Genomic DNA, 15,389 nt, shown 5'->3' on the forward strand with positions numbered 1-15,389 from the left:
CCGCATGTGGCCCCCGGGCCTGAGTTTGCCCACCTCTGAAATAAGGCCTCATATAAAATCATCTAGTGAAATGCCCTATCCCTTACCCCCAACCACAGTCTTCAAAGCCATCCCAATGCTGAATTTTACCCACGCTAGCACCCCCTCCAGCCATAAGTGCACACTTGAGAAACATCAGGGGTAATTCTGATAATGGGCCGTTAATTGTAAGAATGCAGCAGGCATTGTGAAGGGAACACTAGCACTAAGCACAGAGGCACAACATATCAGAGAGCTCTGCCCCAATGTAGGGCAATAGAATGTGTAAATAGAATGTGACCACACACACACACACACACACACACACACACACACACACACACACACACACACACACACACACACACACATATCCTTTCACCCCTTATACATAACAAGAGCTAGTGTTTTGAAGCAACAAGAAAACTGTCTACCACAACTTGAAGTAGACCATGGAAAGTCACAACAATACCGCTGTAACATGACAAAGCAACTGGTAGTGATGTTATAATCTTGGCCTACCATAACTGCAATAAGCCAGCAATAAGCCAATCTGATGTTACCATACCGTTGTACTTATATTGTACAGATGGTAGGACCTTCATTAACCCCTCTCACCATAGCTTTTGTTATAACCTTTCTGTGACTTGTAATGGCTATGTCTTAATATTTTACTCAAGGGTCTCAGTAATGTCATAGCAATGTCGTAATGTACAAACAGTCAATAGGCCCATCAGCGACCCAATCTGCACAAAGAGGCTAATTCTGAACATAATTCTCAGGCAGGTTGGGTGAACTTTTGATTTTACTCAATTGTTGACAATTGGTTGTAATATATGCACATTACCAAATTACTACCAGCTAGGATGGAAGGCATCCTGCGAGGGTGAGTCCGATGAGGTAGGCCTAGATAACGTGCAGTGTTGGGCAGAGGTGTCAAAAGTAGAAGTTAAAACACACACACACACACACACACACACACACACACACACACACACACACACACACACACACACACACACACACACACACACACACACACAAAGAAAGAAAGTTTAATTCCAACACAAGTAATTTATCTGAATAACCAATAGACCTGTGTACTTGTCTTACGATCAGTTAATTCTGCACTGGTTGGATTAAGTTTGTGGTGGGTCCTTGTTAGGTTTTTAGTGTTTTTCAGTATAGCACAGTGTATCTATCTCATTAGGTACAATGGCGTAAATGGTGTAACAGCTATGTAATATCATGTGCTAGTGTTGTACTTACACTTTCCTGTCTTTTACCTTTCCTTTTTACTTTTGACACCACTGGTGTAGGGCATGTTATTCAAAAATTGTAATGCATTACTGATTACAAGTTACTGTCTTTTTTGAAGTAATCCATCACATTACATCATTACTACATTTAAAATGGAAGGCTTTACACTTGGCATTATGTAAGTTACTCTCGCCAAAAGAACAGTAAATACATCTGGCGATTTACAGTGTAAATCAAGCTGATGTGCCATGACCTTTTCACCTCCCATCCAGATGGTGTTTAAGCCCTTTCGGCCCTCAACTCCCGTCCAGAAGGTGTTTCAGCTTTTTTGCCCTGTAATGCCTTACATTATTGTGTTACAGACACAAGTAATGCATTACAGTAATTCATTACTTTTGTAATGCATTACTCCCAACACTGGTAGTGGCGTGGAGGACTAAATGATGAGTGGAAGCCTACAGAGGCTACCACTAGCAACATAGACATGCTGATCACTGATCAGTGATATATATCAAATTTGAGGTTTACATTTCACCGTTGCTATTTAGGCTACATTATGCCTTTTGACAGATGCATTTCCTCTCACTGCCAAACACTTGTCATACACCTTGGATATATGAGTCATCATGACAAATCTTTTACAAACTTGTCATGTAACCTTGGATGACAAATCTTGTTTCATAATGGTTCCAAAATGTTTAAATTTGGATGAGGGGCAGGTATATATCAGGGGAAGGATCTTACCATGACACTATCCACAATAAAATCAAATTACCTCTGCATTGTGATTTACATGTGTCCATGTTTGAGGCTTAGGTGGCAAATTAAACATGAATGATAAATCTGGCTGTGCATGGGACATATAAGGACATGAGACTATTCTACAGTAGTGTTTCTTAACAGAGGCATTGGCAGGTTTATGATAAGGTCAATGGTGCGTTGGTGGGCTCATGATGAGGTCAAGGGGGTGTTTGTTCAAAAACGGTTGAGACCCATTGTTTTATAGAGTGTAGGTGTAGGCCTGTTCTTAAAGTGGGGTCTGTGGCATACATCATTGTCAAGGGGGTCAGTGAAGTCGGGTACAATGAAAATGCTATGGAAGAGCAGGGTGAAGCTGATCTGTGATATTTAGATACAGCAATGCAAGAACAATATGCTTTTTATTCAGTTATTCATAACACTGACAAACAACGAGATAATGTAGACCAGTTATGTCAAAACCCAGGGCCGGATTGAGATGGGCCGGGCCCCTAGGCTACAGGTTGCAGTGGGCCCCCTGGATGTCAAATGTCATGACAAAGTTACACAGTGTCCTAATTACAAGCTAGGAATTAAGGATAACGTGTCTGCAAGCGGTGGAGACGAATTCAAACAAGATTTAAATCTGTACTCAACATCACAGATTAATTTTTCAGTAATGCATCTCGTCACAATTCTGCAATTTTTTACTTGTTTTGGCCAATCGGGGGCCCTCTGACAGGTGGGGGCCCCTAGGCTGCAGCCATATCTAGCCTGTGCATTAATCTGGCCCTACCCTGGACCATATGCTGTAAATGGAGGTGTTTCGAAAACATTCCGGTCCTTTAGGGCTCTGCGGCCCAAAAAAGTTTGTGAACCCTTGGCTATTTAGAGGGAAAACTGCTGAGCACTCTCCAAGGATGAGCCAGTGAACTCCAGTATGCTGGTGTTCTTGAAGCCAATAGACTTATGTCCCTTCGTAGTAGACTTTGAGGCCACTGGGCCTACTTCAGGCAACTCTTGCATATGAAACAAGGAGTTGTAAAGTTCTGTAGCCTCAGTCTTTGTGCAGATGGGGTCACTGGCAGGACTATTCAATATTTGCTGAAAAAACTCAACTACATCATAACAACATTGCTATGACATTATTGAGAGCCTTAAAGTGATACTGTCTCATTTTTTTGAAATAAGCTTATTTTGCACCTCCCCTTGAGTTAAATGATTGAGTTTTACCTTTCTCCTGTATTTTCAACCAAATTTTACCTCTAAGCTAGAGGTTAACATTGAGTCCTATGATACCAGTTAGCCGCAAGCTGGTCTCATAGGACTCAATGTTAACCCATTGATGCCTGATGTTGCATTGCGCAACATTGGCCCTGGCGCCTGGAGCTGCGTTACGCAACATTCAGGCTCATGAGATTTGAGACAACTTTATTGAAAATCTCTGTTTGTTTGAGATGAATGAACACATTCCAATGAAAGATGAGGGCCTTAGCGTTTAAATGCAACTTAGTGCATATTTTTATGTGTTTCAGAAGATGAGATATTTAGGTTTTTATAGGCTGAGGGCAGCTTTTCTTAAAAAGGGCACAGGCATTCAGCACCCTTTTTTGCAGGTGTCTTATGCTTCAATGTTAATTGCTAGCATGGAGATAAAATTTGCACTACCACACTCAGAGAACAATTGAAAGTACAGGAGAAAGGTAATACTCAGTCATTTAATTCAAGGGGAGGTGTACAGATTAAGACATAGCCATTACAATTTTGGTGACAGTAAGGGTATAACATAGGCTCTGTGCAAAGGGTTTAAGTTAAAAAACCCTTTATTAAAAACTGGGAGATATCAAATCTTCAAGTTTCTTTTGTTTTCAAGTTTATTTTTATCTTTTACCTGACATGTCACACTTCAACATCCATGTTACCCTCTGATGAAGACAGAAGTTTCACCGTCGAAACATGTCAGGTAAAAGATAAAAACTTTTACATGTCTGAAACAAAAGAAAATTGAAGATTTGATAGAACATAATGAACATCAAACATCTATTAAACTGGGGCATAGCCTTAAAATGCAGACCGGTTTCAACCACATCAGGTCTTCATCCCAATATGTGACCTTGACTCCTCCACTTGTGCTTGTCTCCTCGTCCCGGCTCCTGGCCCCTCCTCCGTGGAGAAAACGATAAAGTTTCCCAGCTGTCCGCCTCGCCACAACAACTTTTGAGGGACTGTTTTTCATTCACCATCCCAATTGCAAATGAGAAAAAGACTTTTCAATTGAGCTTTTGCAAGATATTGAAATACAATGCTGTTGTCAGTGATGTCATCATGACGAGAAGCAAGTGGAGGAGGCAAGTGGAGGAGGCAAGGTCACATATTGGGATGCACCCCTGGTCTTCATCTGGGCATGACAAGGATAGGCTGTTGCACCAATTAAAGGCAGGGGGGCAAGTGACTTACAGAGGGCTGTTGTGGGTAAATTGATGGACCAATGCAAGGCCTTGCCAGGTATTGCCCCTCGGCCAGTGGCCTTGGTCCAAAACAATCACACCAACAAACCTGTGTGTGTGTGTGTGTGTGTGTGTGTGTGTGTGTGTGTGTGTGTGTGTGTGTGTGTGTGTGTGTGTGTGTGTGTGTGTGTGTGTGTGTGTGTGTGTGTGTGTGTGTGTGTGTGTGTGTGTGTGTGTGTGTGTGTGTGTGTGTGTGTGTGTAGCTTCACATCTGTTAAATAAATCTGAAGCAGTGTTGCAGTGTGCAAGACCTGTAAATCACAGCAAGGATTCTAGCCAAGGATTTGAAAGAGACAAGCCTCTCCAACTTTCCATTTTGTACCCTGCTCTGTCTGTATCTGCCTCCACCTTCAGTCATGCCCTTGTGAGCACTTGTGCGTGTGTGCGTGTGTGTGTGTGCGTGTGTGTGTGTGCGCGCGCGTGTGTGTGTGTGTGTGTGTGTGTGTGTGTGTGTGTGTGTCTGTCTGTGCAGGGCTGCTGAAAGGTTTAGCTGGGCCCAGGACAAAGTCATCTGAAAGGGCCCAAATACATACAATGTAATGGGGACCCAATTCTGGGCCCCCTATCTGGGCTCGGGACAACATACCCATTTGCCCCCGTATGTCGGCGGGCTTGTGTGTGTGTGTGTGCGTCCGTGCGTGCGTGCGTGCGTGCGTGCGTGCGTGCGTGTGTGTGTGTCTGGCATCCAATAGGACCATTCAGTGGGTCCTATAGCCCACTTCTCTAATGTGTTCCAGCGTTTGTTGTGTTTGATTTCAGATCAGGGCTCAATGACAGACCATAATACCAGGAAGTAAATAGGATCCTCTGTAACATTACCCAGAAGGATGATGAATGGTCTGATGTGCACATGTGAAACTACTAAACTCTTACAACATGGCACTTGTTATAAATCTGCTGTTACGTAACAGAATGGCAATGACCAAGTCATAATGTACAGTAAGGCTCTGTGAGCCCATTTACAAACCCCAACTCCGATGAAGTTGGGACGTTTGGTAAACAGTGAATGAAATCAAAATGCTATCATTTTCAAAACATTCAATCTATTCATTAGATGGAGAATAGTGAAAAGACAACATATTAAGTGTTAAAACCGAGAAAAAATATTGTTTTGGGGGACATATGTACTCATTTCTAATTTGATAAATCTAACACGTCTCAAATAAGTTGGGACGGGGATCAGTGAAATTTAGTAAACATCCAAATAAGATCAAACAACAAAGAAGAACATTTCAAAATGAATTGTACTGACGGACAATATAGGTGTCCAGGTATAAGATCATCACAGAGAGGCTGAGTCACTCAGAATTAAAGATGCAAAGGGAATAATTACCATAGTTATTACATACATTTTTGAATTCCCTTTGATTTACCACGATTGAGTGTATATAAGACATATTTTTCTTACTAAAATCATTGTATAGGTTCATTACGCCATGAAATATATATTGGCTGTAGTCTCACTCTAATTCCGGGAGTGCTAGAGCTATTGAAAATTGACCATATTAAGAATGCTAAATGCGTGCAAATGATACAAGGGTGTAACATTCAAGTGAGCACCTGAGCTCACTTGAAATAAACCCAGAAGACATGGGAAACTGTCCTTTGCTTACAGAAGTCAGCAGAAGTTGTAGAAGTCCATTCTTTTTGACAATAATAGAGCATTGCACATCCTGTGCTACAGTGAAAATGGACCATCCAACTTGTGTTAGTGCTAACTTCAAAAGTCAGCCTCCATGATGGCATGCGGGTGCAGTAGTGCATTGGTTAAGATGTTCTCACTCATCTGTAGAGTTAAATACAGTGCTGAATGGTATAAATGGGTTTTAAACAGCATTAAAAGCCACTCATGCATTATATTTTGAAGGGAGATCTTCGATTACTGCTACATAGTAAGGTCAAATTGCATTCTCTACTATGTTTTAACAGTTTGGCTCCATCATAAGGACCAGCAGGTGATAAAATGGTGGGCTTTTGGTCAAGACCTGTCACACTGTAAGCACTACAGAAAGGAAAACATTGCGAAACATGACAAGGAATACACCCACCATTTAAGCTGGTGAATTCATGTCCAAGATAGGAATTAACATGGTTTTTTTTATATAAAATCATCTCATCGGTTAATGTATTTAACTGTTAAGTGTTGTCTTTTGTTTTGTTTCTAGTCTTCCTCGATATTTGCTGCCATTTATTGTCCCCGTCCCAACTCTTTTGAGACGTGTTGGATTTATCAAATTAGAAATGAGTACATATGTCCCCCAAAACAATATTTTTTCTCGGTTTTAACACTTAATATGTTGTCTTTTCGCTATTCTCCATCTAATGAATAGATTGAGTGTTTTGAAAATGATAGCATTTTGATTTTATTCACTGTTTACCAAACGTCCCAACTTCATCGGAGTTGGGGTTTGTATATTGACATCAATAAAGCGTTTATCAGGTTTTTGGAGTAACCGGTTTATTCAAGTGCCCATGTAAACTGAATAAACTATTAATACTAATTGGTTTATTGCAGTTATCGGTTTATGAGAAATCCGATTTGGACAGGTAGGTTTTGGCTAATAAACGGATTTCTCAAGACATGTATCCAGCATAATCGGGCTATTATCAGGTTATTGACATTCTAGCATGAAAAGTAGCCAATCAAATGCCTTGAATTTTAGCTTCGTGTGACACACTAGAGTGGAACACATGTAACCCAAAGACTGCATGTAAATGACAATAAACAGTTTACTCCAATAACCTGTTTATTCCAATAACCCGATTGTTGTGGTAATGTAAACAGGCTCAGTGTAATGTCGTAGAAATAGTAGGCCTACTATGGCAGTAAAGTTTTCTCAGCCAATATCACAGCGTTCCACTGATGGAATGGGGGGTGAATTATGAGGGTACAGACTTAATATCTGCTTTGCAAATGTGTGTTATGCATTTGTATACTGTATGATCATGCATTGTAATCTGGTAAACAGGTGATTGTTGCCATGTGTGTCTATCAGGTGCGTAACAAAACAGGGTCTGCTGGTGCAGTCCCAACTGGGCTTGTGACCTTTCAGGGCCTGCAAGCTTTTGGGGCCTGTTGTCACCCAGACCCCACAAAATCCAAAAACTTTATTAAATAATCCAATGATCAAATAAATACAAAATAAAATCATCATCTTTCTTTGTTGTTATTTTTGCCAAAGCATCTTTGTTTCTACTGAGATTACAACAGGGAATTCTGGGAATGCTGATCCAAATCTGGGTCAGCTTTTCAAATGGACGTCTGTGTATTTTAATAATATTGTCACCAAAGCAACTAGCAAATAGACCTACGCCTACTGCAAGAATTGGAAGAACGTAAGCTAATCACTGAAGTGTATTACAGAAATATGCTCCCCTGATACAGTGCTTACTCTCATACACTACCATTATATTTATGGCAGTAGGACTCTATAGTTTTTTTCTACACATTTTATGTTGCTAACATGCCCGCTTTTGTAGGTCACTGTGGACAAAAGTGTTTACTAAATGTAATGTAATGTAATGTAATGTAATGTAATGTATAGAGCAGGGGTGGGGAACCTATGTCTCGAGGGCCATTTATGGCCCTTGAGGCCATTTTATGCGGCCCCCGATATAATCTTAATGTTATGCAGCTTCACATGAAATTATGTTTGCAATATTCAACAGACCTTGAGAAGGTGGGACCTGATTTAAAGGTATCTGCCTTCAATATAGGCCTAAAGTGCAGGGGGAAATCCTGTTTGTGGTCATAATACGGCCCTTGGAGGACGTTTACGGCCCTCAGAGGAATTTGAAGTGGCCCGTCGAATGAAAAAGGTTCCCCACCCCTGGCTTAGGGTTATTGTCACACTTACAGACATATAACGTTATGAAGTACTTGCCTACGCAGCTTTGACTGGCTTTGAGTGGCTTGCTTCCACAGGGCTCCCTCTTGTGTCTCCAAGTGTAAATGCAACAGAGGCCAATCAGAGTTCCCCTTGCCGATTCCCCTGGCATTTTGCTTGTGATTTCAGCTCAGATGATCACAGTAACTGGAAAACATGAATGCCAAATAAGGGAAGTAATGTCAGAATTTCTTCAGAACTGAATGTGATTGCACTGGTGTCCCCATGTCTGTTTGGAATGTGTACATAGTGTGTGAATAGCATCAATGGTGTGCCTTGGTTGGTCTGAAAATATCTGAGTGTACATGTATTTTGTTTAGTAGGCCTATGTCAATGTTCAATGGTGTTTGATGTCTTCATGTCTTTATGCTATGTTGGCTGTGACTGTGATTGTGAGTGAATTTCCCCTTGGGGACAATAAAGGCTATGGTTGGTTCGGTTGGTTGGTGGATCAACACATCCATTTTTTTCCCTTTATTCAGGAACACTGTTCTTCCTGTGGTCAAACAATGAAGGTTATCTATGTATCTATGTATCTGTCTGCCTGCCTGCCTGTCTGTCTGTCTGTCTGTCTGTCTGTCTGTCTGTCTGTCTGTCTGTCTGTCTGTCTGTCTGTCTGTCTGTCTGTCTGTCTGTCTGTCTGAGATTCTGCTCAGTAGCAGAGAGTCCCAGGGCGGACACCCTAATATTTGAAGGCTCCATTTCATTCCATATAACATACTGTAACTATGGGAAGACAGGCCTAACAACCATGGTTGGTGAGAGGAAGTTTTTTTGCGGTCCTCATTGGGACTTGTTTCTTTAGCAACATTAACATCCACATAGAGTAACATTGACAGAGATGCTCACATAATTTTGGACATATTTGCCTAGACATGCTAGATGTTGTAAGGTGATAACTGGCTGGCTTGACCTCTATCATGTTCTTTGCTGCAATTCTCAACCTAACTACTAGATGGCGTATGAACCCATTCAATGTGTGCTACTGTTAAACAAATACAATACCTTGTACGAAAGATATTTCTAATAGTTTGCATTTCAGCAGTAATTTACTCAAAAAATAAAATAATATGTATAGAAGGTATGGATGTTTGTCTAAAATAAATATCTACATTTGTCAGAAGAAGTCTATGCCTAAGAAACCTGCTAAATTTGTCACCATGGTATCTTGATAGTGCTTCATCACGCTGTTCACTTGGTAGACCACAAGAGTGTGCTATGAATCTACTGATGACATTGTGAACTGGCCTACTACAGACCAGCCTACTCAGAAGGCCACAAAATGACTAGAGCCACATAGATGACTATTTACTTTCCCCATTACATTTGAAGTCTATGTATTTGTTTAATATTAAACCAACTGTGTGTCTTGACCAGTAGGCCTTCAGTAGCCTAAAGTGATTAATATATTTCAGGCCTAGGTCCATGGATATACACTATTTGCACTACACTAACTGTCAGACACACAGATAAATGAAGACAGGCTATATATGTGGGACAATATTATACCCTTAGATGAAAAAAATGCTAATTTTAATTTCTTGTAACCATTATGGCAAATAATTTAAAAAATAACTTACGCAACCTTAGAATGTACAGCACATGATTTAACATTAACAGTTACGGTACACATTCCATCCACAAAAGTGTGCTTCCCCTGACACTTCTCCAATAGTTGTACCCCTTACGTACACAGTGACACTTCCATGCCTCCACATTTAGGCAAGGCCTAATCATTTTTAGATTCACTTTCCTAATAGTTTTCGTTTCTTCTTTGAAATGTATCAATGGAAACCACCACCAACAATCCATAATGTTGAAATAGCTTGTGGAAATATGCTGTTTAAGATCAAAGAAACCAAACCCAACCCAACGTAACACCTGCTGTAGTGCTGTAGTGCTTCCCGGACAGAGTTGCAGTGCACAGCTGACTGGAAGTGGTTCATCATCATGATCTGGCATATAGCATCGTCACTCACACTCACACAGTATCTACTGTAAGGCACTCCAGCTGTTCCCCTGCTTTCTCAACACATGTGGACCTACTATCGAACTTCCTTAATTTCCTTTCATCACTTTCATTAACTTACTAAACTGCTACAATACTGTTTTCATACTGTCTTCAGTTGGGCCGCTAGGATGAAAGAAAGAAAGGAGACCAGTGTGATAGTCAATACATCATATGGCTATACTCTATGGCCACCAGGGACACTCTGAGAACCCCCAGATCACCCTGATGTGATGAGGGGTGAACATCAAGTTCTGGGTCCTACAGGCCTACTACAAAGCTGGTTCAGGAGTAGACCAGGTTAAGGTACCCCCTTAATGCGCGCCGTACCTCCAGTGGCTCGCTGTAATAGTCATTGAAATGTACCTACCATAGCACTACAATACTATGACACAACACAGGCCCTTTAGTAATGCACCACGACTTGGTCATTACCATACTGGTAACAACAAATGTATAAAGCCGCGTCTTAAGGGGTTAAGAGGTAAATCATAAAGTCTAATAGAAGGGCCTGGAGTCCTCATTTTCTGTAAAGAAGTCCAGTTAGACAACATCCTTGTGAAGAGCCTCTGTAACGGCCCATTCTTAATCAGTCACTTTATGTTATAGAAATGTTATGATGCAGTTATATTTTTGGCAAAGAGTGAATAGGGCCTATCAACATGCCCATCTGCATGAAGAGGCTACAGCTTTGACTATGTCTACAACTACAACTATTTTTGACTAAGCATGACATCAATTATCTTCACATATATGTCTATTCTAATCAAATGTCCCTGGTCCTGACTGTAAAACGGCAGGTAGGAGGGCATTGTAAAGAGCCAAGTCAATGAATCTGATGGGGGATTGTCGCAAAGGTCAGACTGCATTCTGTTACTGTGTAGGTAGGCAGAAATGAGTTAAGAGACGCTGGCATCCTGCTGGGAGGGAAAAGCCAGTGCAGACATGATGACACATTGGGCCTACCTGTCTTTTGGGGCTATAATATGCAAATGACAAAAACACAAAATGGTACATTGCAGCTCTGTTTTATGTTTTATTTTTCGTTGTGTAAAAAAAACATGTAACAAAGCACACTTTTATAAAAAGTTTATAAAACTCAGCGATTTTGACAGTCTGTAGAAAGAACCATCCCTACAAACACATACAAATAACTCTGTAATGTTGAGTTTGAATCATTCCACCCTCCTCAAACCCTCCCTCCCCTCCCCAAACCCAGAAACCTTTCCACCCTCATCCATTCACACGCAATAAACAATATGTACACACATTAAGGACCATAGGCCTATGCTATCTCCATATGCAACGAAGTTCATGGAGACAAAAGGCGTTTTTTTTCTTTTAGATTTGTTTCAAAAGTAGAAAGCAAGCCAGCATAGTCCTGCAATATTTTGATTGGAATGTTTGGATGATACGAGATGCCATGCTCCCGTTTGATTGCTGAAGGGCTAGAATCCGTCAAAACGCCCTCTCGCCCCCTGTAAAATGCTGCTTCTGCTGCGCTTTGGTGTCTTCGGGGGTCGGTCCAGTTCGAGTGAGCCGAGAAGTGAGGTGACGACAGGGATAAAAACTTCCACCAGGCGTCAGTTTTCCTACAGTCTCTCTCCTCTCCTCCCCTCCTCCCTCTCTCATGTGGTCCTCGAGGCCAAACGAAAGAGGCACAGCTCAGTCACACACCTGCAGAAGGATAACAACGGTTCCATGAGTTCGGGTGCGCGAGGGGGGGTGCGCGCGCACGAGCGCACACACACACACACACACACAGACAGACACACTTCTGCACATTCCCCACGAGCGCACTGGAGGCTCGCAGACAGGCTGGCGCCAGCATAAGAACGTTCATTAACCTCGGGCCAAGAGCGAAATCCCAGCTCATACGAGCTGCTTAATGCTACTTAATTGGCGACACTGAAAGACGTGGGGATGTAGCACAGTCTTATTTAATTGGGCAGATAACCAAAGCTGTTTAGCGCACATTTCCACTAAAAAATACACAAGGGTCGTTATTTGTAACAGGCTAGCATGAAATGGATAGAGCCTTACGTTTTGAATGCCAGGGGATCCTCCTCTAGTGGCACACTCCCCCATCTTCTTTGGAAAATTTGCAGGCGATATCTGACGACTGTGAATGAAAGAATAAAGATTTACCATTAGTATATTTTACAAATCACACAGTTTTATTACACCATGTCTGAAATGAACACATTTAAATGTTGTAGCCTGTGTAGTGGTGAGAGAATAGCGCACGGCATAGCGCACGGCATAACGCACGAATCTATTGGCCCGTAAGCATACAATTAGAGGCAATTCTACATGACAGATGATGGTTATTTGAGTAACTCAATTTACCTTCAGTGACAGGACCATGTCCGGCGCATCTGTGGGCGAACTCTCATCCTGGAGAGCGATCTGCAGGTCGAAGATGTAGTCGATGACGTGCTGCAAAATCTCCACCTGGCTGACGGACTTGTTCTGGGGTATGCTCGGCACCAGCTCCTTCAGCTTGGAGTAGCAGTCATTCATGTCGCACAGGGCACCCACGGGTTCCTCCGTCGGCGTCTTACTCCTCGAGATGGTGAGACTCTGCTCCGAGATGCAGCACACGGCTTCGTAACAGCTCCTCACAGACCTGATTGGACTAATGGCCTTCATCTCTCCACACAATTTCTGACCCAGTTGTGGTGGTTGGAAATAAACGAAACAGGGGGGAGTTCGACGTCTGCGACAAGTGAATAAGTCCAAAAACAGAGGAGATGTCTTATCTCCTGGGTCCCTGTATCACGGCTTGTATCTTGCGGAAGGAACACAGCGCGAGTTGAAGTGATTTCTCGTGGGCGCAGAACGCTTGTCTATATAGGGGAGCTGTCACCGGAGTCCCGCCCACAGGCACACAAACAAACCCTCATGCTCCGACGCACCAATACGAAACCGTTTGCCTGCGAGATATGCAAATATTGGGGTGTTCATTGGCGTTTCGATCTGTCAACTGGGAGATAACAAGTGGAATGAGGAAGTCTGTCTTGGGGTCTATCTTGGTGTGTGGTTGTAACTTAAGGATGAGGTTTTTTTTTTAATCCTCAAAAACTTTATAGTGTCCACGCTATATGGGGCAATTGTTTGGTGTTGTGTTGTAGGCCATACTGTGAAATGCAACTTGAATCGAAATCCAGTTCAGCAATGTAAAGCATATCTTGTATTAGTCTAGCCTAGGCTGTATTATTACATGGGTTATATCCACAATAAATAACCACTAATGAATTAGGGACTGAATCTTTCACAGTTCACTGAGTACAATTGCCTCTGCAAATGGCGCACATGTGCGTCCCATATTAACGCGTTTAGAGCCTAGATATTGGACTGTTGTGCTGTTCTAGGTGAAACATCTGTCTTTGCCTATTTGTCAGTCTAATTACTGCTTACCATCCTCGCTTTCACCCATGCAGTTGTGGACCACCAAAGAACATCAAAGAGGGTGATATTAATGGCAAAGTTCTTATAGGCTATCTGGGGTAGAGATATGTGCGTTATCAACTGAGATAGTTGCTTCTCCAAGGAACCAAAACGTGATTCTTCATTTGAACTATTATTTTTCATCTAAGTTGGTGGATGGCTCGAAATTTCATTAAGGGCTCAGATTTCCCAAAGCTTATCCATTTTTACCTCTCTCATTTTTAGTTTACATCAAAGCGCGTCCCCTCTGTTCCTATTTGGTCTTATTTTCCCTTTCTCACAATCCTGTTTTTGTGAAGGAATGCACCCTTTAGCCAGCTGTATGTCCTATTCCTCTCCAGCTGTGTTGATCTAACGCGCCAGTCCCAGACAGACTGGCGCCAGTGGCCCGACGTCATCCATTCACCCTCTCCAGGACGGCCCACTGGTAGACAGCCCGCTTTGACCAGCGCGCACGCTCATTGGCCACCACGCCGGTCTGTCAGGCTGCTATGGCCCGCCTCCTGTTCTTGCAAAATGACCAAGACTGCCAGCTAGATTTATCGGCGAACACCTGGATTCTTTTTAGGGAACAGGACAATCTAGTTCAGAGGAAGACGCAAGTTTTCCTGAACTCCCTCACGTATACTCCACAGCAGCTAATGGCGAGGGCCAAGATTAATCTGTGACTCACTGATGAACGCTAGAAAATGAATGGCACTGCTGCTGGCCTGTGGTTGTACTCAGTGTGCTGCCTGCTTTGCTTTCACTTCCTGCCCATAGCCTACACATCTTTTTAATTTATCTGTGTTGAAGAAGATGGTTAGGAAAAATATTGTTTTTTTGCCATAGGCTATGTTGGAAGAATTAGGGTGAAGGTTAAATTATTATGTTATGTATTATAAGCCCAATACCCATAATGAGTTTCTCATGGTTGCACACTTGTTTGGGGCTTTGTTTAAAATCCATTTGTATCCTATGCGATATTAATGTGGCTGGAATAGCGTACTGTGAGACAGTCATAGTTGTTGAAATATTTATATAGGCCTAAGTCGGTTTTTTGTAGATCTTATTATTGAGCTTTCACATTCCCTTGGAATCAGTGATTTAAGAGAACGATATAACTGTATGCAAATTACGCACAGTGTTGTCCAAATTAATGGTAGGCCTAATAAAACAGTGCAAAAGTGTTTTAAAGTCAATTACAGCCCATTCGTGTTCTGGTCTAGACAAAAACCTTAATTGGCTTAGGCCTCCTAGACCACTTGGGTGCTTCAGTTTATCACCACAGACCCTGAAGTGTAGTAATGATTCACGCCCCCTTACAAAAACAATCGCCAGTGGTGAGGCTCGGTTTGGCCAGTTTGTTCTCATATCACTTCTGATTGTTTATTTGCGGATTCCACAGCCTGTTATCCGCGTGACACCGTAGTGAGTAGGGCAGCGGCTGCGGCTGCGCTGAGCTCGGATCAGGTGCTGTGCTGTGCAGTGCTGTGCGCAGCCAGCCAGCACGGAAAGAGCCCGAGCGCGCCGACACAATCG

The 15,389-nt window shown here is 42.3% G+C and overlaps 1 protein-coding gene across 1 annotated transcript; it reads right to left on the reverse strand.

Annotated features, from left to right (window-relative positions):
- Positions 1-11,441: 11,441 nt before the first annotated feature.
- id3 (inhibitor of DNA binding 3) lies at positions 11,442-13,252 on the reverse strand. The gene is made up of 3 exons (XM_063224113.1): positions 12,768-13,252; positions 12,462-12,540; positions 11,442-12,095 (listed from the first exon to the last, which is right to left on the reverse strand). The coding sequence occupies exons 1-2, from the start codon at positions 13,068-13,070 to the stop codon at positions 12,487-12,489; spliced, it is 357 nt and encodes a 118-aa protein (XP_063080183.1). The 5' UTR covers positions 13,071-13,252; the 3' UTR covers positions 11,442-12,095; positions 12,462-12,486.
- Between the last annotated feature and the right edge of the window lie 2,137 nt (positions 13,253-15,389).

This window comes from Engraulis encrasicolus, chromosome 19 (assembly GCF_034702125.1).
Source record: "Engraulis encrasicolus isolate BLACKSEA-1 chromosome 19, IST_EnEncr_1.0, whole genome shotgun sequence".
NCBI lineage: Eukaryota > Metazoa > Chordata > Actinopteri > Clupeiformes > Engraulidae > Engraulis > Engraulis encrasicolus.